This window comes from Microtus pennsylvanicus, chromosome X, assembly GCF_037038515.1.
Source record: "Microtus pennsylvanicus isolate mMicPen1 chromosome X, mMicPen1.hap1, whole genome shotgun sequence".
Taxonomy (NCBI): Eukaryota; Metazoa; Chordata; class Mammalia; order Rodentia; family Cricetidae; genus Microtus; species Microtus pennsylvanicus.
The window spans coordinates 85,565,359-85,592,467 of record NC_134601.1 but is presented as its reverse complement, the minus strand read 5'-3'; the positions used below and the strand labels follow the sequence as shown (position 1 = coordinate 85,592,467).

Here is a 27,109-nt window from a genome sequence, read left to right as displayed (position 1 = left end):
TTGGTTCTCTTTCTCTCATATGGGTCCTGGGGATCAAACTTAGGTCTTCAGGCTTGGCAGCAAGTGCCTTTACCCATGGAGCCATCTCGGTAGTCCATTATGTCTATATTTAAAATTTTTTAACTGCTGTATTTATGACATATAAAAATGTGTCATGAATAAAATACCATATTGCTTTAGAAATAAAAATTTACCAACTAATTTTTTTGTTTGTTTGTTTTATTGAGACAGGGTTACTTTCTGTAGCTTTGGAACCTGTCCTGGAACTTGCTCCCTTGACCAGGCTGGCCTTGAACTCACAGAAATCCGCCTGCCTTTGCCTCTGCTGAGATCAAAGGTGTGCACCACTGCCACTCAAGAGTTCTGAATTCCTGCCATTTAGCAGACATGCCACTATGACAGAACAGTGTTCAAAGTAATCTAGGTATGATGCTATGTGCTTTAGTCCCAGACTATTGGGGCTTAGCTTGGGGGCTTTTGAATTAGGCCAATCTAGAACTACATAGCAAGTTCTAGGCCAACTTGGGGTATAATAATAGCATTGCTCTGTCTCAGCACACAAATCAGAGCTCAGCTAAGATGCAAAGAAAGTACTTATTGAAGTAGTTTCACATACGATACTACTACCACCTTACACCACTTTCATGTAGCTCAGTAGCAGAGCACTTGCTTAGAATAAACAAGGCCATCTCCAGTCCACTCCTCACCTCCAAAAGAGTTAATAATCTCACATAATGTTTATAACAACGAATAATGAAAAACTGAAAACCTTGAAACTTTGAAAAGCTTTATAGTACCTAGTCTTTTCCTCAGTATATTGTGAATCCCTGTTGGGTGGATGTCATCCCCAAAGGGAAGTCAGAGAGCAGGAAAAGTGAACCAGCAAAACTAGATTCTATGGCTTGTGGAGCAATTAAAGCTAGCCTGGGAGTAAGTAGGGAGGAATGGGCCTCTTAGGCCAAGTATCTCTGTGGGAAGTTAGCTGTTGACTGGTAATTACAATTCTGGAGGAGCTGATGAAGGAAACATTTGAGGAGCTTAAGGCTGGGTGTGGTAGCTCATCCCTATAACCTCAGCATTTGGGAACCAAAGGTTGGCTGATCTATATGAGTTCAAGGTCAGCCTGGTCTATGTGTAACAAGTTCCAAGACAGCCAGTGTTGTTTTTTTTTTTAAATGCTTCAAGATCCCCAGTGGCAGTAGGCAGCAGAAATGTTGTAGGTACCAAATGGTGGTGGCGGGCCATGTGGTGGCAGGCAGCGGGCCCTGGGAGCAGCCAGTCCCAGGCAGAGACAGCTGCTGGTCCCAGAGCAGTGGTGGCGGGCCATGTGGCAGCAGGCAGTGGGCCCCAGGCAGAGACGACTGCTGGTCCCTGAGCAATGGCTGGTTCCAGGCAGGGAGACACATGGCGGGCAGGCAGAAGACAGAAACATGGATAGACACGACATGCAGGGTGAGGTTGAATATTTATTCAGGAGGTTATGAAGGGGGAAGGGAAAAGGGGGGAAGAGAGAGAGAAGAGGCGAAAGAGACACAGAAGGGGGGAAGCAGAGAAGTGGGGAGAGAGGCAGAAGCAAAGCTGCCTCTCCAAGAGGAAGATGGAAAAGAGAACAAGCTCAGGCTGGAAGCTGAAGATCAGCCTGCCTCAGCAGATGGGGAGGGGAATGGGTGTGGCTTGTCTCTTAAAGGGACCAAAACCATAACATTCCCAGGTCTTCCTTATAATAAAAAGCACGCACTTCAAGGAAGCAGAAAAGGAAGGGCCCAAGATGGCGGCGGGCAGGTCAGAGGTAATGGGAATGGGCGTGGCTTGTCCCTTAAAGCCACAGGAAAGCACAACAGCCAGGGCTACACAGACAGGCCCTGACTCGAAAAACAAAATTGAAGGTTGGCAGATTTAAACACAGCATGGTGGGTACATTTAATTAAGGCTTTGTTTCTTTCACCAAGGACCTCATTTATAATAAAATAATTGCAAAGTGAAACCAAATTGAGATTGTCCTTCTTTATCTGGTAAAGCTCAAGACATTTAACATGACTGGAGGTGGGGTGAGGGGAGTGGGAATGTGAATTTTAACCTCTCTGGAGAGTAATTTGGCAGAATTATCAAATTTAGAAATATACCCATTGATCCTGGAACTTATTGCATGATTAAGTGTAATCATGCATAAAAGCCACAAGGATATTTGTGACAGTATTATTTGGAAGGAATCTAAACGTTCATCAGTGGTGTACCACGAAGAGATTAAAGTCAGGTGTGCTACGGCGTATGCAGCAAACTAGCCCTCGGACAGGAAAAGGTATATACGAAGAGTTTGGGGTATGCATAGCTCAGTGTTGACATTTGCCTGGCATGGGAAAGGCCCTGGATTTCATCCCCTCTGCTGCAAAACAAATGTAGACAGTCTCTGGGGTGCCATTTAGAACTGAGGGGACAAAGCAGGTTAAAGCTCAGTGGTTAAGAGCACTGGCTGCTCTTCTAAAGGACCCAGGTTCAACTCCCAGCACCCACATGGCAGCTCATCACTGTCTAACTCCAGTTACCAGAGTTCTGACATCTTCACACAGACATGCAGGCAAAACACCAATGCATATGAAATACAAATAACTAACTTAATATATAATTATTGGGCATGGTGGCAAACACCTTAACCCTAGCACTTTTTATGCTAAATTTATTCATTTAGTTATCTTACATACCACCCAGTTTACCCTCCCTCCTCTCCTCCCGTTCCCTACCCCAATTCTAGCACTTTAATCTTACACAGACCCTGTCTCGAAAAAAAAAAATTTACCTCAGGCTTCTTGGTGGCACGTACCTTTAATCCCAGCACTCCGGAGGCAGAAGCAGGTGGATCTCTCTGAGTTCAAGGCCAGCCTGGTCTACAAAGTGAGTTCCAGGACAGCCAGGGCTGTTACACTGAGAAACCCTGTCTCAGAAAAAAAAATGAGAATTTTGACTTCATACCCTTAGATTTGGATTTTGTTTTTGAGACAAGTTCTCACTGTATAGCTCTGCCTGACCTGGAATTTGCTATGTAGAGTAGGCTAGCCTTGAACTCACAAACCTGCTTCTGCCTCCCCACGCCCCAGTGCTGGGATTAAAGGCCTGCCTTGACACACCCAGGTAGACCAGGGAACTTAAATATTTTGTGACATGAAATCCTTTGGCAGTGTGTACAAAGCTGTGTATCCTTTCTCAGAGCTGAGCGTTGTTGTTTTTAATTTTTTTAAAAAAGATGAGATCTCTCATTGTGAAGCCCTAGCTGGCCTCTGCTTCTCCAGTGCTGGAGTTAAAGATATGTGCTACTATGCCCTATATTCGAAAGTTCTTTTTGTTGTTTTAGGTTTTTATTTATGTATGTGTGTGTGCCTCCTGAGTTTATGTATATCGCAGGCATGCAGGTGCCCTCAGAGGCCAAGAGGATGTCGGATCTCCTAGAGCTGGAGTTGGGCAGTTGCGAGTCACCTGATGTGGATGCTGGGAACAAAACTTGGGTCCTCTGGAAGAGCAGGAAGAGTTGTTTCTCAGAGTTTTGATTAAGTGCATGCATATCTACATAAGATAGAGGGCTGAAGAGATGGCTCAGCAGTTAAGAACTCTGGCTTCTCTTTCAAAGAACCCACGTTCAATTCTCAGCGCCCACAATTGTCTGGTACTCCAGTTCCAGGGGATCTGAAACCCTCTTCTGGCACATTGTGCACAGATATACATACATGCAAAACACCCATACACATAAAAATAGTTAACTTTAAAAAAACATAAGATTACAAGACTGTCACATATGCTGAAATACAACTGAAAATTTAAAATTATAGTATGTATGTGTGTATATTTCATAGCAGCAAATAGTAGATCTAAAAACTACTTATATGGGGCTCAAACTCAAGACCTCCCTACTGCTGGCAGGCCTGTAAAGGCCTGCATTGCCACACTCAGTTTATGGGGTGCTAGGAACCGAAGTTAGGGTCTTGTGCATGCTAGGCACACACTCTACCTACAGAGCTACATCCCCAGTCCTGTCTACCTGCTTCATGAATTTTGGGGCAGGGATTCTGTTTTTGCTGTTTTGTTTTGCTTTGAGAGGGTCTCACCAGTGTAAGCCTGGCTGGCCTGAAACTCTTTTGTAGATCAGCCTGGCTCAAAACTTATAGAAATCTGGTTCCTCTGCCTTCTGAGTGCTTCAGGGATTAATGGCATGTACCACCAGCTGGGCTTGTTTTTTTTTTCTTCGCAGGGTTGTGGGACAAGACCTCACTGGATATCCCGGGCTGGCCTGGCATGTTTTCCCACTACTACCTCCTCAGCTTTAGACTTGAGACACACTAACAGGTTTTATTTTGTTCTATTTTTGAGTCAGGGTCTTATATATCCCAGGCTGGAGACAGCAAAGGATGACCTTGAACTCTTTACCCTCCAGCCACATCCCAAACGCTGGGATTACCGCTGTGCAAAGGTGCCGTCACACCAGTCACTCTCAGAAGGTGCACAAGCTTAAGAAGCTGCAGGCTACCCTGGGAGCAGTGGGGGATGCAAAGGCTCTGTGTGCCACATGCAGCTAAATAGGAGCAGGACTCAGGCCATCATGGGTAATATAGGGGCCAGAGCCCAGAGTGCAAATGCCTTTGCTGTCCCCTTAAATCCTGAATGTGATGTGTAGAGGCCAGAAGCTGGATATTTTTTCTTTGTTTGGTTTTTCGAGACAGGGTTTCTCTGTGGCTTTGGAGCCTGTCCTGGAACTAGCTCTGTAGACCAGGCTGGTCTCGAACTCACAGAGATCTGCCTGCCTCTGCCTCCCTAGTGCTGGGATTAAAGGCGTGCACCACCATCGCCCGGCTAGAAACTGGATATTTGGACAAGTATTTCCCCAGGCTTGGAGATCAGTAGCAGGACCTGCTCATTTCAGGGGACCTAGGAAACTGCTTCTGTAGAGGCACTGATAAACTCGGTAGCAAACTGAACTGGCCTCAGAGGTCAAGCCCAAGCTTCTTCCTCTAAACAGGACCTTTGTAGTTTTGTGTGTGGAGCATCTGAACGGGGCCAGTGTCCTGTCCTCATTTAACAACCTTGGTGGGAATAGGTCCTCAACAGATCTGTCAAATGACTCTTCGTTTCCAGAAGGAACTGTTTATTGAACAGTTGTCAACCAAACTGGATTCTTCTAGACCTTGGGAATACATTTCGTGCACAAAATAAAGTGAATCTCTGCATTCATGGAACCGAAGAGTGGGGTAATAGTTAATCCACAGCATTGGGGACGGTGCTCTCCTAGGAGTGGGGTTGGGAGCTTTAAATAGGGAGGGGAGCAATGAAAGATTAGTCTGTTCTTGGCTCCTGGCAGTTCCTAAAACCCTGAAAATCTCCTGAAAGGTGTTTGCTGGTGCAATGACTGGTGGCTAGACAACCCCACCTCCTGTTCCAGCTCTGGGAGGGGAGGCAGGTAGCCAGGAGACCAAGGTTTCATTGGAGGGGTGGAGCTGCCCAACCTCAAGGGTTATAGACTTAATCACTAATATCCAACTACTTAATCAAGCTTGCTTATCTCACTAACCATCCAAAAATACCCTACCACAGACCCCAAGCACTGCATAAAACAATGGAGTTTGGGAAGGTTAAGGTTAATACACCTAGTTGCTGGGGTTGTGTGTGTGGGGTGTATGTGAGAGCTCCCTGCAGCCTCCTTCATAACTATACGTAATCATCCTTTCTAGTCCCTGTTCCTAAAGTGTATTTTCTTTAATAAACTAAGTATAGTAAGCAGTTTTTGGGAGCTCTGTGCGCTGGAGGGTGATGAGAGCCCAATCTGTAACCATGTGTCATTCAGCACTAGCCTTTGAGCAGGCCAGCTGCATCCGCTTGCGAAGACCGTCACAGCTGGGCTTGCTGACGTCCCTCCTAGCAAGGGCAGGAAGGGCCGCTGAACCCTACCCAAGTGTTCACAGCTGCTCTGATTGCATGTAGCCTCTGCTTTCATGGAGAAGCTGCAGTATACAGGCTGGAAAAGATTGGGGGAAGGAGGCTCCATCTTTGCAGCCAAGGGGAAGTCATCATCCACGTGGGTGAACTTTCCAGTGTGACTACTCACACTATACTCATACTATAGTTAATAACTCCAACCTATGCGCTGTAAGCAATCCCATAAACTTGGTCTCCCAGGGTGAATCATACTTTGGTTTGCCATTAGGGCCTTTGGAGGAGGGGTAGACATTGCTTAGTCCTCCCACATGGGAGAAAATTCTTTGACACTGCCCTGTGAAGGCAGCCTTTGTGAAACTGAGACCTTAAACTTGTAGTCTCATGCTAACTCTAGGTGGTAGCCGAACTGAATTGCAAGGCATTGGTTGTTGCCAAGAGAAGTGTTTTAGTATGGATTCTCACCACCACACTGGGTGTCAAAAATGATGGAAGTAAAGAGATCAGTGCTATGTAGATCTGTTGATTCAGTACCAGGTTAAGTCTGCTTCATGCCTTACTCTCTCATCATGGGCAGTTAGCTCACACACCCTGTACCTCAAAGGTTACGGTAAGGATTAAACAAGACACCTGTGTGATATGATCAATACCCAGTAGGCACTTCCTTTCTTCTTCGTTTTTTTTTTTTGAAGCAGAGTTTCTCTGTGCAACAGTCCTGGAACTAGCTCTGTAGACCAGGCTGACCTCAAACTCACTGAAATCCACCTGTCTCTGCCTCCAGAGTGCTGGGATTAAAAGGCTTGCGCCACCACCGCCCGGCCAGAAGGCACTTTCTAGACACTAGTTCTTGGGTAACAATTAATACTATGCTGCACTTGTTTTTCTGAGGATGAATCGGATTCTCTCTAGTCTACATCCCAAAGACAGGATGTGATAACCTCAAAACAGCAGCATAAGTGGGGTGTAGTGTCAAACACCTTTAATCCCAGGAGACAGAGGCAGATGGATGGATGTCTGTGAGTTTTATGGCAGTCAGGTAAACAGAGTGAGTCTGAGCACAGCCAGGGCTATGTAGAGACTAAAAAAACTTAAAAAGACTAGAAAACTAAACAAAACAAAACAAAAACCAGTAAGTGGCTTAAAAAAAAGCAGACAGTCAAAGGTGAGTGAACTAACTACCCAGGTGGTAGGAAGAATCACTGCAGGGCAGGCTAGTAGCTGAAGAACGCCAGCACAGGCGCTATCTGCAGCCAAGTCGCAGGCACAAACAACACTTTACTACTTGTCTCAGGATTTAGGATGCTAAGTGACAAGCTCTTGTAGTAACTAAAGAGTTTTTGTATACGTCTGCCTATCACTTCATGAAAGAAAGTGAACGAACCCTGTCTCAAAAAACAAAACAAAGAAAAAAGAAAACAAAGAACATGAATGGAGAAGAAAACACTTGAGAAAAGTCACTTTAATTTTCTGATCTGAGCTGACAGACAAGATGGTCCTTTTCAGAGTAAAAAAATAACCCAGATAGTTTCACAAAACCTTTAGGAAGTATCAATTAAAAACACAAAAAAAAAGTCATCTGAAAGTTTGTAAAATATGCCTAAAAGAAAAAATGAAATATTCAAGGAAAGAAATACTAAACAAAACTTCTATTCAGTTTCCTTTTAGACATACTAACCAGGCTCTAAAGTTCTCAAGCGTTGTTAAGTTGCTTATATAAACTTAGAGTCATGAGCATGACCTCAGGATCCGCACTCTTTATGTCAAGAGCTTTCACTAAGCAGTTGAGAGCCTCCTGTATCTTCCCACACTCTTTTAGTTCTCTTCCACGAGCTACAAGAGTCTCATAGTCATCAGTAGCCTCCACGGCTGGTTCCTGGGGAGGATCAACCAAAGGGTCGCTCGACAAAGGTTCAGGGGAACAGGGAGAGCTCTTCGGGGTCAGAGGTCTAGGCTCAGACTCAGTCAAGCTGCTCGGCTTGTTTCCTGAAGCCTGTGCTTCCTCAGAAGGATCCTCTTCTGTGTGCACAGAGGCTTTCTCACTGTTCTCTTCTTCCTCTTCCTCATGACCTGGAGCACTCTCCTCCTCACTGCTCTCTTCTTCCTCTTCTTCCTCATGACCTGGAGCACTCTCCTCCTCACTGCTACTCTCAAGCCTTTCCTCCATATCTTCCACGTCATCTAAAACCACATTGATCAGAGACCTCCTAGAAGCCAGAGATCTCCTAGAATCTAAGGATATATTCACACTATCAGTTATTTTTGGTGAAAAGAACCTTCCAGGTGGACTTTTGTCATCTTTGGGAGATGAAGCATCAAATTGTTTCACAGAGGAGAACTGATAGGGAGAGGTGCTAAATGAACTTGTGCTGGAAGTACCTTTAAAAGCATCTTCTTCTTCAGTGTCTGAGAGGATCCTTCTAGCTTTGCTTCTGGTTTTCACAATAATCATGTCTGGTTCTTCATCACTCTCATTAAAAGAATCAAAACTGCGATTAACTGCTGACTCTGCCCTAGTGTTAGCTGCAGGGCTTTGCGAGCTATTTTCTTTTTCAACAAGTCCCAAAAACTTGGAGAGATTTTGTCTATTGTCTGCGGAGTCTTCCAGGAGAAGATTGAAATCACATGCATACTCTGGTGGTGACTCTGAAAGGTCCTCTTCCAACTCCAACTGGGCCTCGCTCACTTGAGCACCCTGCAGTGCACTAGGAGATGCTGACAAGACATCAGATATTTCAATCACGTGCGTATCTGATTCTATGTTTTGATTTTCATCTGCTGTGGGACTACTATCCTGTAGATATAAATTTGACCCAAGATCAGCCTTCATGGATTGTCTAGGTAAATGATTAAAACTTCCCAGGAGGTTCTCCGGCAGGGCCTCTTGTCCAGGTGATGCTTGTGATGCCTTCTTTTGCATAGCTTCATTTCCAGCTGCAAAACATTCTGCAGGTCCCAGTGAAGAGTCAGTCCAAATTCCTCCCATACTTCCAGCCTCCTGGGGTGAAGTAGCTCCAGTGTCAGCATCCAATGTACTTTCATAGTGGTGCCCATCACCTTGCAGCAAAGTAACATCAAGTGACTTGGAGGGATCTTGGGACTCACTCTCAGAAGACTGATCACCAATGCTTATACTGGCCATCTGAGAACTGATAGCCTCTACCTGAGTAGGATTAGTCAGAAGGTGTGATGGTTGAGGCCGGGGTTTGTTCAATTCAGGACCTTTCTTATTCCGTTGAGAAGAAAATGCATGTGCTTTGAGCCAGGTCTCTTCATTTCCAGTTTTTTGTCTTTCCATTATATTTTGAGATTCAAATTCAACAAGCAATTGGGCTTTCTGCACTCTCTGTTGAATGTATGGAGACTCTTCTAGCATGGCAAGTTCTTCTTTAACAGACAGCTCATGAGAGAACATCAAATCATGGTCTGAGATTCCTGCTATGTTCAGTGAGTGTAGGTAGGCAATATGCTCATCTAGTTTCTCATCAGATCTCCGCTGAGCAGCATGCAGAGACTGAAGCTGCAGCTGGGTTGCAGAGTTCTGCAGATCCCCAACTGTGAAGAGCTCTCTTAACTCTTGTTTGCTAAAATAGCGGAATGGGTTCTTCTTATCACCAGTACTTTGTCTGATTAACGAGTCCTTGAAAATCTGTCTTCTATATATTTTTTCCTCTACAGTCCCACAAGTGATTAGGCGATAAACCACAACATTCTCTTTCTGTCCAATTCGGTAAACTCTATCCACAGCTTGAGCATCAGTCGCAGGGTTCCAGCTAGGGTCAAAAATGACCACTCTAGTTGCTGCAGTTAATGTTAGACCGACACCACCAACTTGAGTGGTAAGTAGAAAAACAGAGTATTCTTTATTTTGCTGGAATAACTGAATTCTTTTTTCTCGTTCCCAAAGATGAGTAATTGTGCCATCAATCCGTAACATCTTAAAGTGCTTATTCTTTAAAAGGCGCTCAATGATGTTGAGAATTTGTCTTGACTGAGAAAACACCACAGTTTGATGCCCTTCATCTTGAAGTCTCTCTAGCAGGGCTATTAAGAATATCATTTTTCCAGACTCTTCCATCAGTACCCTGTCAGTTAGGTGATCAATGCTGTTCACATCTGAGGTATCTCCTTGCTCATTTTCATCCTGAGCAGACAATGTGGCAGTCCCTAAATTGAGCAAATGACAAGCTCGTGCAGACAGCAGCCTAGGGTGATCACAGAGTTTCTTTAAGACACCCAGCTCAGCCAGAGGTGAGCGTGTCTCCATTAGTAACTCCTTGATGTGATCTAAAGACACGAACTTCCTATAAATCTCCTCTTGTAAAGGAACAAGACGTATCCAAACAATGAAATCATTTTTCCTGGTAAAGGAAGGCATCTCACAAATGCCTTCAACACCTGGATTCTTTTCACTAAGCCTGGCCTCTGGCTTATCTGCCTTTTTCGTTTGCACTTCTTCTTTGGTCCTCCTGAGAAAATAGGGTTTTATGATTTCCATTAAATTTTCAGATATCTTAAGTCCCAAGGCTTTTTCCCCAGGGGTAGCATCCTTCTCTCTTGCTCTAATAATAGGATTTTCATATTCCATTTTAAAAGTTTTTAATGTTCCTAACAAGGAGCCTTGGCAAGCAAAATCAAATAAGGACCATAGTTCTTGCAAATTATTCTGGATTGGTGTTCCTGTGAGGAGGAGGCGATTACTTGCGGGAACAGCACGAGCACATATTGCTGACTTGGTGGAGGCACTTTTAATCTTATGGGCTTCATCAAGAATGACATAGTCCCATACAAATGTTTGGTCATTAAAGCTTGCAAGTTGCTTCCAATTATTGATTAGCATTTGGTAAGTAGTGATAATAACGCCGCTCCTTTGTTGAATCCGTGTCAGGTTTCTAGCGCGTTCATCCTTGCTGGAGCCATGAAAGGTTTTGACTCTCATTCCTGGTGTCCACTTGGCAAATTCTTTGACCCATGTATTAATGAGACTGGTTGGCATGATCAATAGCACATGATTCACAAGTGAAGCATCAAACATACCAGACAGGAAAGCAATGATCTGAACAGTCTTTCCTAATCCCATATCATCTGCTAAGATGCCCCCTTTTCTTTGATCCTTATACAGGCTGTAGAGAAAGGCAATGCCTTCTTTCTGATGCTCAAAGAGTTTCTCATACAGCTCCCGATAAAGCACCAAGCCAGAGTTGCACACATCTGTGAATTCGTCATCACCATCTTCTTCTGCCAACTGCTCCAAAGCTTCCTGCAGTTTTTGGATTCTGCTGATCACCTTTTTGGTGGGAAAAATATCCTTTGCCAAATTGAAAAGTTTCAATGATTCTTCCAGATCTCCATTCTTAGCTGCTTCTTTGGCTTCTTGCACATATCTATTTGGGAAAAAAGGTAAAGAAATAAGACATGGGACTAGGGGTGTAGCTCAAGTGGTAAAATACTTGCTTGGCATAAAGGAGCCTCTAGGGTCAGAGTCCATTTTTTAATCCAGACTGTAGTGGGCTTTAAAAAAAAAAGACAGTTTCAAGTACCCCATGCAGTTCTTCTTAAACTCACTATATAGCCAAGGGTGACCTTGAACTTATCTCTCCCTAGCCTCCAACCCCTAACCCACCTCATGAATGCTGGGAATTATAGGCATGTGCTATGCCCAATTTTATATGAGGTGCTGGGAGACAAACTCAGGGCTTTGTGCATGCTAGGCAAGCATTTTACTAGATGAGGTTCATTCAGCCCTGTAACTAAATTGGGTTTCTAAAGCCTTTAATTCAGGACGGCAGAGATTAGCACAGAAAAAATATATACTTGTACTTCAAGCACTTCAGAGGCTGAGACAAGAGGATTAAGAGTTCCAGGCCAGGGCTGGTGAGCTGGCTCAATGGGTAGAGGGGTTGCCACCAAGCCCTCTGAGTTTGATCCTTGGAATCCACATAGAAGAGGGAGAGAACTGACTTCCTCAGGTTGTCCTCTGACCTGCAAACATGCTGTCATGTGCATCTACTCACCTACACTCAAAATAGCTAGCTGGATGGAGGGATGGATGGATATAAAAAGGCCTTTTTAAGTTCTAGGCCAGCCTGGGCTAGAGTTAATTCCCTGCCTCAAAACAAACACAAAGAAGAACTACAGTTGGAGATGTTAGTGTATGTCTATAATATCAACACTTGGAAAGTAGAGACAAAATTAGGAATTTAAGGCCATCCTCAGCTACAAAGCAAATCTGACACCAATCTACGTTACATGAGACTCTAGTTCAAAAAACACAAAATAAAAATGAACAATGGATATGAATAAATGCTCAATATTATTAGTAGGGAAATACAAATCAAAACTACAATGAGACTCCATCCTGGCCCAGCAAGATAGCCCAGCTGGTAAAGGCAATTTCAGCCCAGACCTTACAACCTGTGTTCACTCTCTAGAAGCCATTATAGAAGGAAGTCCCCAGAGCTGTACTCTGACCTCTGCACATACACACACGCGTGCGCACACGCACACACACACTAACAATAAGTAAAAAAAAAATATAAGAAACTCCATCTCACCCAACTTAGAATAACCAAGACAAATGCTGACAAGAAAGCAAGAATTCTGGGGTAGGGAACAGTCTTTACATACTGTTTGGAATATACAACAGTACAGCCTCTATGGAAGGCAATATGGAGGTTCCTCAAAAATGAGAACAAAAATACTTTATAAAACTGGGTGTGGTGGTGTAAGCCTTTAGTCCCAGCACTCAGGAGGCAGAGGCACACGGATCTGTGAGTTCTAGGTCAGCCTGGGCTACAAAAGCTAGCTCCAGGACAGTTTCCAAAGACACAGAGAAACCCTGTCTTGAAAAACAAAACAAAACAAAAACCATTAAAAGGGAAATAAGAACATAAAAAGATGTTAGTCATGGGGAAATGCAAACCAAAACCACAATAAGGCACTACTTTATAACCCTCTAGGGCTGGAGAGGCGAAGGCCAAATGTTACGAATTTCTTCGGAGGGTAATGAAAATATCCTAAAATTAGCTATGTGAAAGGCATACAATTATTTGAACACACCACTTCCACAACTATGTGAATATAATGAATGTCACTGAACTGTATAGTGTCACTAGGAGAAATGCCTGGCATAAGCATTCAATGAAGGTGTTAACTCAAAAATGTCTATGGTGAACCCATAGTCTACAAAATTTAAGCTGCTTAATCTGGTAGTACAAGTCCTCTCTGACATATCCTACGACCCCTCTGTCTTTTCTAGTCACTACCTACCTTAGATATTTTTGTTTTAGAGACAGGGTACTCCTATATAACCCTGGCTATTCTGAAACTCACTGTGTAGACTGGACCAGACTGATCTGGCCTCACACTCAAAGGTCTGCCTGCTTCTGCCTCCTGAGTGCTGTGATCAAAGGCCTATACTATCATACCTTACAAGTTTTATTCTAAGTCCTTACACCATTACGTTTTTCTGTGTCCTCTAAGTACAGACTCGCACCACCACTCTCTTTCTAGAACTCTCACTGTGCTAACTTCACCTCACTCATCTTTAAAGATTTTCAGAGGCAGGTGTGGTACCTCACACCCGTAATTCCAGTGACAGCAGGAACATCATGAGTTAAAGGCCAGCCTGAGCTATACACTGGCTCAAAAGGCAAAAAAAAAAAAAAAAAAAAAACAAGGCTAAAATACATTGATTCTCAGGCTAAGATATCTAATTCAATGGTAGAACACTTGTCTAACATTCACAAAGCTCTAGGTGTAATCTCCATTACACAAAGACAAGTAAAGATGACTCTTAAATTTTCTATAGACATTCTTGGGAAGGGGCTTGTTAAGACACAGATCTCTGGGTTTCAACATTAGATTTTTTGACTCTCTGTTGGAATTTAAGAATTCACAGACCCATAAAAGTAACTAGGTGATTGACACTAATGCTTTTCACCCAGAGGCCACACACAAATATTTATATGCACAATAGAGTACTACTCAGATATTACTAAGAAGATCATCAGGTATAGTGGTACACAACGTTAATTCTAGCACAAGGAGGCGGAGGCAGAGGCAGACTGATCTGTAAGTTTGAGGCCAGCTTGATCGACACAGCAGTTCCAGGAAATTTTGTTGTTTGCAAAAAAACAGATGGTATTACAAATCATTTTAAATATGGATAATGGGGAAATAATACCATCAACATACTGTCTATACACACACATATTAAAGTGTCATAATGAAACCCATTATTTTATATAATTAATACATACCAGTTTTTTTAAAAGTTTCTTAAAAGATACAGTTCAGGTCTCACTTAAGGTTTTTTTCTTACCCCATGCCCCAGGTGGATCTGTTGTTCTGCCTCAATATTCCCAATAAGTGTACTTAGTGTGTCTTAGGGTAACTATTGCTATGATAACACTATGACCAAAAACAACTTGGGAGGGAAAAAAGTTTATTCAGCTTACACTTCCACATTGCTGTTTACCACTGAAAGAGGTCTGGACAGGAACTCAAACAGGGAATGATCCTGGAGGCAGGAGCTGATGCAGAGGCCATGGAAAGGTGGAATATTATTTTAACTAGGCAAAGATGTGTTGTGTTTGTTTATACTGCAGAATATTACTGTAACTATGTGAAGGTGTGTTACATTTGTTTATGCTGCCTTTGTTAAGGATGTAAAGATGTGTTGTATTTGTTTCACCTTGCCTGCCGAAGGCCGACTGGTCTAATAAAAAGCTGAACAGCCAATAGCTAGGCAAGAGAGGGACAGGTGGGGCTGATGGGCTTTTTCATCACTGTGACAAAATATCAGAGAAACCAATTAAAGAAGAATGAAAAGTAGACAGAAAACAGGATATTCAAGACTGCTACTATATATCCCCAACATACTACTTCCTCATCATGGGGGGGTGCAAGTTTGCAAAGAATTAGACTATGACCAGTGAGCCCTCTGATCAATATTAGTATTACTCAAAGTTGGAAAACTTCCTTGCTTTTATTATTTTTTAGATATCTGTTAGTTTTCTTTTTGTTTGTTTGTTTTTGTTTTTTTTTTGAGACAGGGTTTCTCTGCATAGCCCTGACTGTCCTGGAACTCACTCTGTAGACCAGGCTGGCCTCGAACTCACAGAAATCAACCTGCCTCTGCCTCCTGAGTGCTGAGAATAATGGTGTGTGTCACTACTGCCTAGCAACCTGTTTGTTTTTGAGACAGAGAAAGAAAGAGTATAGATTTGGGTGGTGGTGAGGTAGGGAGATTCTAGGAGGAACTGGGAGAAAAGAAAGGGTGACTGGAATATACTGTATGAAAAAAATCTATTTTCAATTTTCAAAATAAAATTTAAAAAGTAATTAAAATCCCAAGGTCTTTCTATGTAGCCCAGACTAGCCTTTACTTCCCCCACCAGCTTTAAAGGGTATTTTTTTTTGACTAGATGGCAGCACACATCTTGAGTCCCAGCACCCAAAAGGCAGAGGCGGGTGGATCTCCGAGTTCGAGGCCAGCCTGGTCTACAGAGTGAGCTCCAGGACAGCCAGGGCTGTTACACACAGAGAAACCCTGTCTCAGAAAAGCAAAAAATATGGGCCTGGAGAGATGGCTCAGTGATTAAGAGCATTGACTGCTCTTCCAGAGGACCCAGGTTCAATTCCCAGCACCCACATGGCAGCTCACAACTGTCTGAAAATGCAGTTCCACGAGATCTGACACCTTCACACCAATGCACATAAAATAAAGTTAAATAAATCATTAAAAACAAATTTTAAAAAAAAGAAAAGCAAAAAATAAAACAAAAGTATTTCTTGTCTGTTTTCTAGCAACAACAAAAGTTAGATAAAAGTCCTTATACAGAGCCTCATGAAGAGTTCATCTGTACTAACAGGACACAGAGCTGGAAATACAGTGGGAACCACACCGGGGCATGAGTTGACAGGGAGAAGCTTGTGACTGCTTCTATCAACCCAGTGAAACTGGAAGCACGGTCATAGGTTCAGAAATGAGGGAGGCATTGAGGCTTTGAAAAGCAGAATAAGAAACAACCACCTAATAGAACAGATTAGTGAATACATTAGAGAAATATAGTCTGCCAAGTAATATTATGAGCCTTCTTGACAGTAATTATGGATGATTCTCCATATCTATGGTTTATACATCCTCAAATTCAACTAACAGTGGACTGAAAATATATGGAAGGATGGAGAAATGGCTCAGTGGCTAAGAGTGTGTAATGCTCTTGCAGAGGAGGAACCAGCTTTGGTTTCCAGCACTTTTATCAGAGGAAGCTACAACAGCCCATAACCCAGGCAAATTCAATACACTTTTCTATTCTCTGAGATCACCTGCACTCACATAGACACACACATAGAAATAATGGCACCAAGGTGACCTTTGCTAACACAAGGTAAAAAAGCCCTTACAATAAATCATAAAAAGACCCAACCTATATTAATTTGGGGTCAAGGATGTGTTTGTGTTCTTTTTTCACAAAAAAAGCCATAACAAAGCTAAATAAGATGACTACATATACAGTAAAAAAATGACAAACCAGATAACATCATAGCTACAAACACACCATAGAGGAGTTAAAAAAGAGTCCATGGTCCAGTCTTCCCTGCCCCCAACAGAGAGGAGTGTCTGATTACAGAGCCTGCTACCACCACTCTACACTGCAGGGTGCCATGCTGCACTGAGGGACAGATGCTGAGCTGCTTCCAAACACTTGGGACACACAGAGGCCCTGGTGAGATGACCTAACCACAATGACTACAATTTTCTGCAGTTTAAATCCTGTTTGCTTTGGAGCTGAGATGCAGACTAAACATTTAACTATTTTAATCAATTTCATTTTGATTAAATAATTAAACCTAAAAACTAAGTTTTCCCCTAAAAAAAAAAAAGACTCAAAATAATAACCAAAACCCCTCTTCACTTAAGAAGGGGACAGACTAAGGGTTTAACTGCTGTTCAGAGACTAAAACTGGTATTTAATAACAACGTCATTATACTCTTACCGGTATTGACCTAATATTTGTAACTACATATACAATGTTAAAAAAGTTGGTACTGGGGCTGGAGAGATGGCTCAGTGGTTAAGAGCATTGCCTGCTCTTCCAAAGGTCCTGAGTTCAATTCCCAGCAACCACATGGTGGCTCACAACCATCTGTAATGAGGTCTGGTGCCCTCTTCTGGCCTTCAGGAATACACACAGACAGAACATTGAATACATAATAAATAAATAAATATTTTAAAAAAAAAAGTTGGTACTGACCAAAAATGCTAAAAATTATGGTACTAACAAAGATATTTTAAAAAGTTGGTATTGACCAACAATACAAAAAATTATGATATTAACCGGTCAAATGCTAAAAAAAGTTTGACACATTCTATAAATGTTGGGACTTAATACATATGTTAAAAATTTTAGATACTGATACAATATAAAAGATTTAAGGGGCTGGAGAGATGGCTCAGTGGTTAAGAGCACTGTCTGCTCTTCCAGAGGTCCTGAGTTCAATTCCCAGCAACCACATGGTGGCTTCCAAACCATCTGTAATGAGATCTGGCACCCTCCTCTGGCGTGTGGGTATACATGGAGGCAGAAAGTTGTATACATAATAAATAAATAAATGTTTAAAAAAAAAGATTTAAGAGTTAGCTCAAGTTGTCTGTGTGGGGAAAAAAAGATTTAAGAGCTACTCTAAACTAGCTTAAAAAAAAACATTCTCAAATCAGGTAATTCTCTTAAAATAGGAGACTATAGCCTTTGGGAGAATAATTATTCATAAAGCATTATAATTTAGCCTAACAAAAAAGCATGGCTCTAGGACACAGAGCCCAAAGGTATCTCTCTCCATTAATCTCTTTTCTTCACAGAGATCAGCAGTCAATGACAGGTTTAAAGTGTCTTCTTCTCAGATGCCTAAAACAGAAGCTCACATATATAAATGCCTGTTCCAAAGACAAAAAATATAAATAGAAGTCTTTGCCCAAGCCAGGCATAATCATCCTGTCCTGTTACAGAAACACAGGTTTTATTAAAATTAATAAGAAAGAATAAATTGTAGGCCCATTTTTCTATATGGTATGACAGCCAAGCTATCAAGCCATAGGACACACCTAAGATGGGTCACATAAACTTCCAGACAGGCTGTCACTAAGCTAAAAAAGGTCAGGATATTTTGCTCCTTTCTTTGTAATTTAGAGGATGCCAAATAGAGATGTTAATTCAGCCTATGTATGACAGGTAGCATACAAAACAAACAGGTAGTTGTGGACGTGACAAAAAGCCATTCACCTGGTTACCTAGAAGACAAAATGCTAATGATTTTCCCACTCAGTTAAGTTTTGGTATAAAGACTATTTAAAAAATAAAAAAAATTCTTCAGAATGTAAATTCAAGACTTCATGAGGGACCACTAAAAATTTCCCTCCCAATAAAGCCATGTGAGTTGTCTTTATTCCTGCGCCTCCACGCCGGTCCAGGGAGATAGTTTATGTTGGGGTCTGGTCAAAAAAAAAATAATTAAGGGTCTGGGCTAACATTGGACCCCAACACTTTTCTGTTCTCTGAGGTCACCTGCACTCACATAAACACACATAGAAATAATTTAAAAATAAAACAAATCTAGTATTTTTAAAAAGAAGTTATTAGGGAAAAAACAATGACTGGTATTGAATATGCAGACTTTTTTGCTTATCATTAGTCCCTAAACAGAACAACTTAATTACTATGTACATAAATTTACATTGTATTAGGCATTATAAGTAATACAGAGATGATTTAAACTAGGACACAGATATGATATCATTTTAAATGAAAGACTTGAGGGAGGTAGAGGCGGTCAGATCTCTGTGAGTTCGAGGTGAGCCTGGTCTACAGAACAAGTTCCAAGACAGGCTCCAAAACTACACAGAGAAATTCTATCTCGAAAAAACAAAAACAGCCGGGCGGTGGTGGCGCACGCCTTTAATCCCAGCACTCGGGAGGCAGAGGCAGGCGGATCTCTGTGAGTTCGAGACCAGCCTGGTCTACAAGAGCTAGTTCCAGGACAGGCTCCAAAACCACATAGAAACCCTGCCTCGAAAAACCAAAAAAAAAAAGGAAAAAAAAGAATAAATGAGAGACTTGAATACCTGCAGGGGTTTTTTTTTTTTTGTATTCAAGGGAAATCTAGAACTGATCTCTAAGGACTCAGAGAGGGACAACTATGTTATCTTAAAACTACTTATCTTCTTATTTTGTGTTTTGCCTACATGTATGTCTGTATACAGTGTACATACAGTTCCTATGAACCCCCTGGAACTAGCATTTCAGATGGAAGCTGCCATGGGGGTATTGGAAATTAGACCTCTTAAGCGCTGAGCCATCTGTCTAGTTCCGTATTATCATTTTGTTGGTTTTTTTTTTTTGGTTTTTCGAGACAGGGTTTCTCTGTGGTTTTGGAGCCTGTCCTGCATTTTGTTGGTTTTTAAAGATATATTTATTATGTATACAGTGTTCTGTCTGCATGCATGCCCACAGGCCAGAATATAGCACCAGATCTCATTATGATGGTTGTGAGACCCATGTGGTTGGTTGCTGGGAATTGAACTTAGGACCTCTGGAAGAGCAGCCAGTGGTCTTAACCGCTGAGCCATCTCTCCAGTCTGTATTATCATTTTTGAAACAGGGGTCTCACTCTATGGCTTAGTCTGGACTGGAACTCACTATGTGGCCCAGGCTGATCTCAAACTTAACACAATTGACACAACCTTCTGAGCACTAAGATTATAGGCATAGGCCACCATATAGGTGCACATTACCTTTTTTGTTAGTTTTAAGATATGATCTCATTATGTAGATCAGGCTGGGAATGAACTCACAGAAATCCTCTTGCTCCTGCCTCCAAGTGCTAGGTGTGCAGCACCCTGCTCATTGCTACTTATTACCTTCTATCCTATGGTTCTGTAGAAGTTTACCACAAGTCTTATTGAGCTAATAAGGTACCAGTAGAACTGCATTCCTTTCTGGGGGGTCTAAGAGGAAGAATCTTTTCTTTCCAGCTTCTAGAGGCTGCTCACATTTCTTAGATCACAGCCACTTCCATCTCACCAGTCAGCAAAAACCTGCTGAGTCCTCCTTTATAGCATAATTTGGCTCTCCTACCTTTCTCCACCACTTTTAAGAACCCTTGCAATTATCTGGAGGAAATTTCACTATTTTAGGGCCAACTGTTAGTGACCTTGATTCCATCTTGCCCCTCAACACTTTCTTGTCATACAAGATAATATCCACAACTTCCAGAAATACCACACGAAGGTTGTAGTCTTGTCAAGAGGGTAAAAATACAGGGGGTCAGGGAAGAGAAAGTTACAATTACATGCAAGGAAGTTTCTATATTACTGACTCTAAACTTCAGAGCTATGTAAGGAGGGAAGTGTGAACCCAAGGTGAGTAAGGAAGAGTGAAAAGACCCCAAGAGGAAGACTGTAGAGCCCAGTGCTGTCAAGTGGTTATTCACATTGGCATCCTATCCTAAGTAAGGTAAGGGAGAGTGGAATGCTTAAAATTTAGATAAAACGTGAGTCTAGCGAGGCAGTGATGGTGCACGGCTTTAATCCTAGCACTGGGGAGGCAGAGGTAGGCAGATCTCTGTGAGTTAGAGGCCAGCCTGGTCTACAAGGAGTTTCAGGACAGCCAGGGCTACACAGAGAAACCCTGTCTCAAAGAAAAAAAATTGAGTCTAGTCAGGCATGGTGGTACACACCTGTAATCCTGGCACTTGGGAGGTAGAGGCATGAGGACCAGAAATTCAATTAGAGGCCAGCCTAGGCTATGTGAGACCTTGTCTCAAAACAACAACAACAAAATGTGATTCTAGCCGGGCAGTGGTGGCGCACACCTTTAATCCCAGCACTCGGGAGGCAGAGGCAGGCGATTTCTGAGTTCGAGGCCAGACTGGTCTACAAGAGCTAGTTCCAGGACAGGCACAAAAAACTACAGAGAAACCCTGTCTCGAAAAAATCCAAAAAAAAAAACAAAAAAAACAAAAAAACCCCAAAAAGGTCAGAGTGTTAAATCCAAATCACCTAGGGAAATACAAGCTCCATTTGCTCATTAACATTTACTACATTTGGTTTGTTTGGTAAGCTACCACATGGATGTTGTGTTTGTTTTCAGAGGTTCACCAGGATAGCTGGGACTATAGGGGTGAACCCCTGCAACTGGCTGCCTTCCTCTTTTTTTCTTTTCTTTCTTTTTTTTTTTTTTTTTGTTTTTCGAGACAGGGTTTCTCTGTGGCTTTGGAGCCTGTCCTGGAAACTAGCTCTGTAGACCAGGCTGGCCTCGAACTCCCAGAGATCCGCCTGTCTCTGCCTCCCGAGTGCTGGGATTAAAGGCGTGCGCCACCACCGCCCAGCGCTGGCTGTCTTCCTATTTATCTCACTCCCTTCTTCCTTCTTTCCATATTTCTGCCTTTCCTTCCTTTATCCCTCAGCCCTCCTGGCTAAGCCTTTGGGTGTCAGATATTACCGGTGAATGCCACCAGGCCCACCTAGGAAACTTTTTAAGCAACTGGCCCCCAGCCTGGGAAATGCTTGGGAAAGTTTGACATAGGTTTGGAGGTGGATTATCTTTTCAGTCAAAAAGTTTTATGAATGCCGACTGAACAGCGGGGGTCTGAAGGGGGTTTAGGAGCACCACGAGAAAGCTTCCAACGTTTCTTAGGGAAAGGGGATATTTTATACTTCGGGAAAGTGACCTTCGTTAATGTGTACCCTGTGTCTTTAGAGAGGGAAGCAGGACATTCATGACTTAAGTTACACAATGGGGATCACGCTTTCTCTGGGTAGGGGAGTGGGGCTTGGTTACTGTGACCTATCAACAAGACAGTGGTCAGGCTGCTACCAACCCCCAGGCAGCAGGGGGCACTGGGTGTTCTTGTCCTGCTTGCAGGATTACAGGTGTGTACCACAGGCCTCTGCTAGCATTATCAGGAAACTGTGTAACCTAGAAGATGGGGCCCAGGTGAGGAAGCCAGTGACTGTGAGTGTACCCAGAAGGGGTATGCATTGCCCCAGGTCACTCCCCTTCCCTTCCTGTTCCCTCTGTTATGCTACTTCCTCATGAAGCTCCTGCCTTACCCAAGGAAGGCCTAAAAGCAATGCAGCCAGCCAAGTATTACCAAAACCTCTAAAATCATAAGCCAAAATAAATCTGTTGTTGTTTTGGTTATAGAGACAGTTTCTCTGTGTATACCCCTGGCTGTCCTGAAACTCAATCTGTAGACCAGGCTGGCAAGACATTCAGAGATCCCACCTGCCTCTGCCTCCCAAGTGATGGGATTAAAGGTGTGCGCTACCACTGCTCCGGGAGAACACATAAATCTTTTTTTTTTAAAGGATTTTTTTTAATATTTATTTATTTACTTATTATGTATACAATATTCTGTTTGTGTGTATGCCTGCAGGCCAGAAGAGGGCACCAGACCTCATTTCAGATGGTTGTGAGCCACCATGTGGTTGCTGGGAATTGAACTCAGGACCTTTGGAAGAGCAGTCAGTGCTCTTAACCACTGAGCCATCTCTCCAGCCCAGAACACATAAATCTTAAGCTGTTTTTTAAAGGTATTCTTTTATAGGTATTCTGTTATAGCAACAGAAAGTGACTAACATAAAGCAAACTTGCTGAGAGTTAATCCCTTCATGAGGAGAGAGACCCCCTGATACCCAGTCCACTACTTTTCAAGACCATTATCAACATGTAGAAAAATGAAAATAGACCCATATCTATCACCATGCACAAAATTCAAGTCCAAATGGATCAAAGACCTCAAAATAAAGCCAGCCACATTGAACCTTATAGAAGAGAAAGTGGGAAGTACACTTGAACCACTTCCTAAATAGAACCCCAGCAGCACAGACAATGAGAGAAACAATTAGTAAATGGGACCTCCTGAAACTGAAAAGCTTCTGTAAAGCAAAGGACACGATCAACAAGACAAAATGACAGCCTACAGAATGGGAAAAGATCTTCACTAACCCCACATCAGATAGAGGTCTGATCTCCAAAACATACAAAGAACTCAAGAAATTGGGCACCAAAAGATCACATAATCCTATAAAAAAATGGAGTACAGACCTAAACAGAGAACTCTCAACAGATGAATCTAAAATGGCTGAAAGACACTTAAGGAAATGTTCAACACCTTAGTCATCAGAGAAATCAAATCAAAACAACTCTGAGATTCCATCTAACACCTGTAAGAATGGCCAAGAACAAAAACACTGATGGCAACTTATGCTGGAGAGGATGTGGGGTAAAGGGAACACTTCTGCATTGCTGGTGGGAATGCAAGCTGGTACAATCCCTTTGGATGTCAGTGTGGCGATTTCTCAGAAAATTAGAAAACAAGCTTCCTCAAGACCCAGTAATACCACTTTTGGGTATATATACAAAGGATGCTCAATTGTGCCACAAGGGCATGTACTCAACTATGTTCATAGCAGCTTTGTTTGTCATAGCCAGAACCTGGAAACAACCTAAATGCCCCTCGATCAAAAAACAGATAAGAAAAATGTGGTTACATTTACACAATGGAGTACTACACAGCGGAAAAAATAATGACATCTTGAATTTTGCAGGAAAATGGATGGAGCTAGAAAACACTATTTTGAGTGAGGTAACCCAGACACAGAAAGACAATTATCACATGTTCTCACTCATAGGTGGTTTTTAAACATAAAAGCAAAGAAAGCCAGCCTACAAACCAAAATCCCAGAGAATTTAGACAAAAATGAAGACAGTAAGAGAGACTTATATAGATCTAATCTACATGGGAAGTAGAAAGTAGAAAAAGACAAGTTCTCCTGAGTAAATTGGGAGCATGGGGACCTTAGGGGAGGCTTAAAAGGGGGAGGGGAACAGAGAAAAATGTAGAGTTCAATAAATATCAAAAAAAAAAAAAAACGTGCTGGGTGGTGGTGGTGGTGCACACCTTTTATCCTAGCACTCAGGAGTGCTGAGACATACAGATCTCTGTGAGATCGAGGCCAGCCTAGTCTACAGAGTGAATTCCAGGACAGCCAAAGCTACACAAAGAAACCCTGTTTTGAAAAGTATGCATGTGCTCATTTTTCTCTGTTCTTCTTGACTGTGAATATGATGTGACTTTTCCACAGTCATGGACTATAGCCTGGAAGTAGATGCTAAAACAAACCCTTTCCATCCTAAAACAAAACACAACTTGAATACTTGCTGGATATGCTGACACACCTGTGTCCCAGAAATGGCCCCCAAAAGGACTGTTTGCTCTAGCCTGACAAATAAGCTATTTGTATTACTTTAGGAAACCAGGCTATGTTATAAGCTAAATAAATGAGGACATAGCCTGGTTTCCTAAAGTAATACAAATAGCTTATTTGTCAGGCTATAGCTAAATAAATGAGGACAGAGCCGGGCGATGGTGGCGCACGCCTTTAATCCCAGCACTCGGGAGGCAGAGGCAGGATCTCTGTGAGTTCGAGACCAGCCTGGTCTACAAAGCTAGTTCCAGGACAGGCTCCAAAGCCACAGAGAAACCCTGTCTCGAAAAACCAAAAAAAAAAAAAAATGAGGACAAAAAGTAAATAAAATCTTCTGTGCATCAAATAACACACAAGAAGGCATCTCACACAATAAAATGTTTTATGGAGAGAAAGGACAGGCTGTCTTGAAAACCCAAACCAAACAAAAAAACAACAAAAAGAAAAGAAAAACAAGTAAACCAGCCATTTATTTTTAATTAAATTAAATTTTAAGTTTGATTTAATCAAATCTTGTTGAAAATTACAACCTTTGAGATATTTAACTTCGAACGCCGCAGAGTTTTATACAGAGAGAGTCATTGTGAAGACAGGAGAGTCAAGTCAACTCTCTTGTGAAGCACACACCCTGTACTGCCTCTACTTACAGGACTCCAGGTCTAAATATCCACACACTCGCTAACTTTGCTTCTCTCTGGTTTGTCATGAAATCCTTTTTCTACATTTTTACCCAAGAGAAGGTCCCTTAAGGGAGACCTCCTCAGAATACCGGTGGTTCTGACCACTACCAACACCAAACTTTAATTCCGTAGGACTGGGTGTTACACACCTGCAATACTCTGGAGGCTGAGAGAGAAAGACAAGAGTTCAAGAGCAGCCTGGGTTACACATGGCAAAAACCTGCCTCAAAAAACTACAAGTTAACAACATGCACTCCATGCTGGAGATATGACTTGGTGATTAAGAGCACTAACTGCTTTTCCAGAGGACCCTGGTTCAGTTCCCAGGACAGAATGCCACACGCCCCACTATAGTTGCGATTTTCTTTCCTCTACTGATAAGTGGTTTTGAGCATCCTTTCATGTGCTTGTTTGCCACTATTAGTATGCTTTTAGGAAAAATGCCTACAAGTCCTCTGCTTATGTTTTACGCAGATTTTTAAAAATTAGTTTTATGGGCATTCGTGTTTTGCCTGCATGTATGTGTGTGCACCACCCAGGTAGTGACTATGGAAGCCGGAAGAGAGTATAGGATCCTGCACGACTGGAGTGCCAAGCAGTTGTGGGTCACTATATGAATGCTAAAAACCGCACCTGGGTCCTCTGGAAGTGCCAAAAGTTAGTGCTCTTAACCTCTGAGCCAACTCTCCAACCCTGTACTACAATTTTTAATAGTTAAATATTCCTCTCCACATTACCAAGCTCCGGGTCAGTCATCTGGTGAAAGTTTGCTTATTCAGGCCCATTTCTTAACGGTTCCGTTTCTGGCTGATGCCTTCCCTTCGCTCACCGACCATTATAACTGGTCATTCTTTCATTTAAAGGCAAGACTCTGGTCAGGAAGCGAAGCATTTGACAGCATTTATCAAACACTATACAGCATTTCTTTTTCAGATCCCATTTCCACTAACCGATTACTAACAACGTGGGAACCATTTTCCCTCTCTGTTTTTGCCCAGGCTCAGGTTAGAAAGACTCAAGGATTTCATCAATTAATTGAAATTCGAGCTCTTAAAGAGTTCATTCTGCAGCCGGGAGGTGGTGGCACACGCTTTTAAGCCCCGCACTTGGGAGGCAAAGGCAGGCGGATATCTATGAGTTCGAGGCCAGCCTGGTCTACAGAGCGAGTTCCAGGACAGCCAGGGATACACAGAGAAACCCTGTCTCGAAAGTTATTTGACTGGAAAGTTATCTGACTAAGATGGGAGGGCGCGGGGTGGGGGTGAGGGAGACGCCGGTCAAATCCACAAACGGTTCCGCGGGGGGCGTGTGGGAGTCATTCTACCCCAACCCCAGGCCAGGGACTGCGAGCTAGACCCGTCCGGAAGCCCAAACATACCTCAGATAACTCTCAGCTAGCCGTGGGTTCAAAGTCTCGACTTCCGCTAAACCTTGGGAAGCCTCCATGGCCGAGGGAAACGGCTTTACGGTAAAGCCACGCTTGAATTTCGCTCGCCCCCGCCTTACTGAGTAAGGCGCACGAACCAGGAGGAAGAGCCAAATGGCCGCCTCCAGGCTGGCCAATCCGGAACCCGGTGCTCCAGCGCGGTTTCCGGAGCCCCGCCCAGGAAGGTCTTGCGCCTGCGCCCTCGAGCACCGCAGCCCGCCGGCTACGTTAGCTAGTTTGACGCCACGAATTGGGCTAAGTCTTCACGTGACCGCTCTTGTTTTTCCGTCCCTTCCAAACTGTGCTGCCCGAGGGTGAGAGTGTTGAGGGCGACTTGGAGGGGCTGAGAGATTAAATAAAATGTGCGCGTGTTTCTCTTGAGCTCGCGAGTGGAGGCTGTCTTATTGTAATGGCCCGTAGAGGTTTCCATTGCCCCTTTCCCTACCTGCCAGTGTTTGGCACTGAACATACTCGAATTCACACGCCTAAGAGAGGTCCTGCACCTTTTAAATCAGACTCTGAAGGGTTTCAAGGACAAAGCCTAAGCCGTTGGCGGTGGTGCTCAGAGGCAGGAAGATCTCAAGATCCAGACTGGGCTAACATAAAAGCAAGACCTTGTCTCAGATAAATAAATTAATTAATTAATGAAAAACCAGAGGAGAGGAATGTCGGTGGACAAAACCAAAAAATAAAGCTCTTATTTAAACAATACTAAATGAATTCAGCAGGCTTTCTAAAGAAGAGGTTATACACGTGAGAGGTTTGGGGAAGGGACATGACAGGAATTGGATGGGAAGGAGTGGAAATCATGTTAACAC

At 42.8% G+C, this 27,109-nt stretch overlaps 1 protein-coding gene across 1 annotated transcript; it reads right to left on the bottom strand.

Moving 5' to 3' along the window:
* Nucleotides 1–7,354: 7,354 nt before the first annotated feature.
* Nucleotides 7,355–26,360, bottom strand: Ercc6l (ERCC excision repair 6 like, spindle assembly checkpoint helicase). Its single transcript, XM_075957806.1, has 2 exons — nucleotides 26,244–26,360; nucleotides 7,355–11,294 (listed from the first exon to the last, which is right to left on the bottom strand). Exons 1-2 carry the CDS (start codon nucleotides 26,309–26,311, stop codon nucleotides 7,604–7,606), a joined length of 3,759 nt encoding a protein of 1,252 aa, XP_075813921.1. The 5' UTR covers nucleotides 26,312–26,360; the 3' UTR covers nucleotides 7,355–7,603.
* Between the last annotated feature and the right edge of the window lie 749 nt (nucleotides 26,361–27,109).

Excerpts from the sequence above, each read along its gene's own strand:
- Ercc6l (XM_075957806.1), bottom strand. The coding sequence starts at position 26,311 with ATGGAGGCTTCCCAAGGTTTAGCGGAAGTCGAGACTTTGAACCCACGG. Across the intron at positions 11,295-26,243 it reads CTAGCTGAGAGTTATCTGAG|ATATGTGCAAGAAGCCAAAG; the intron begins GTATGTTTGGGC and ends TTTCCCAAATAG.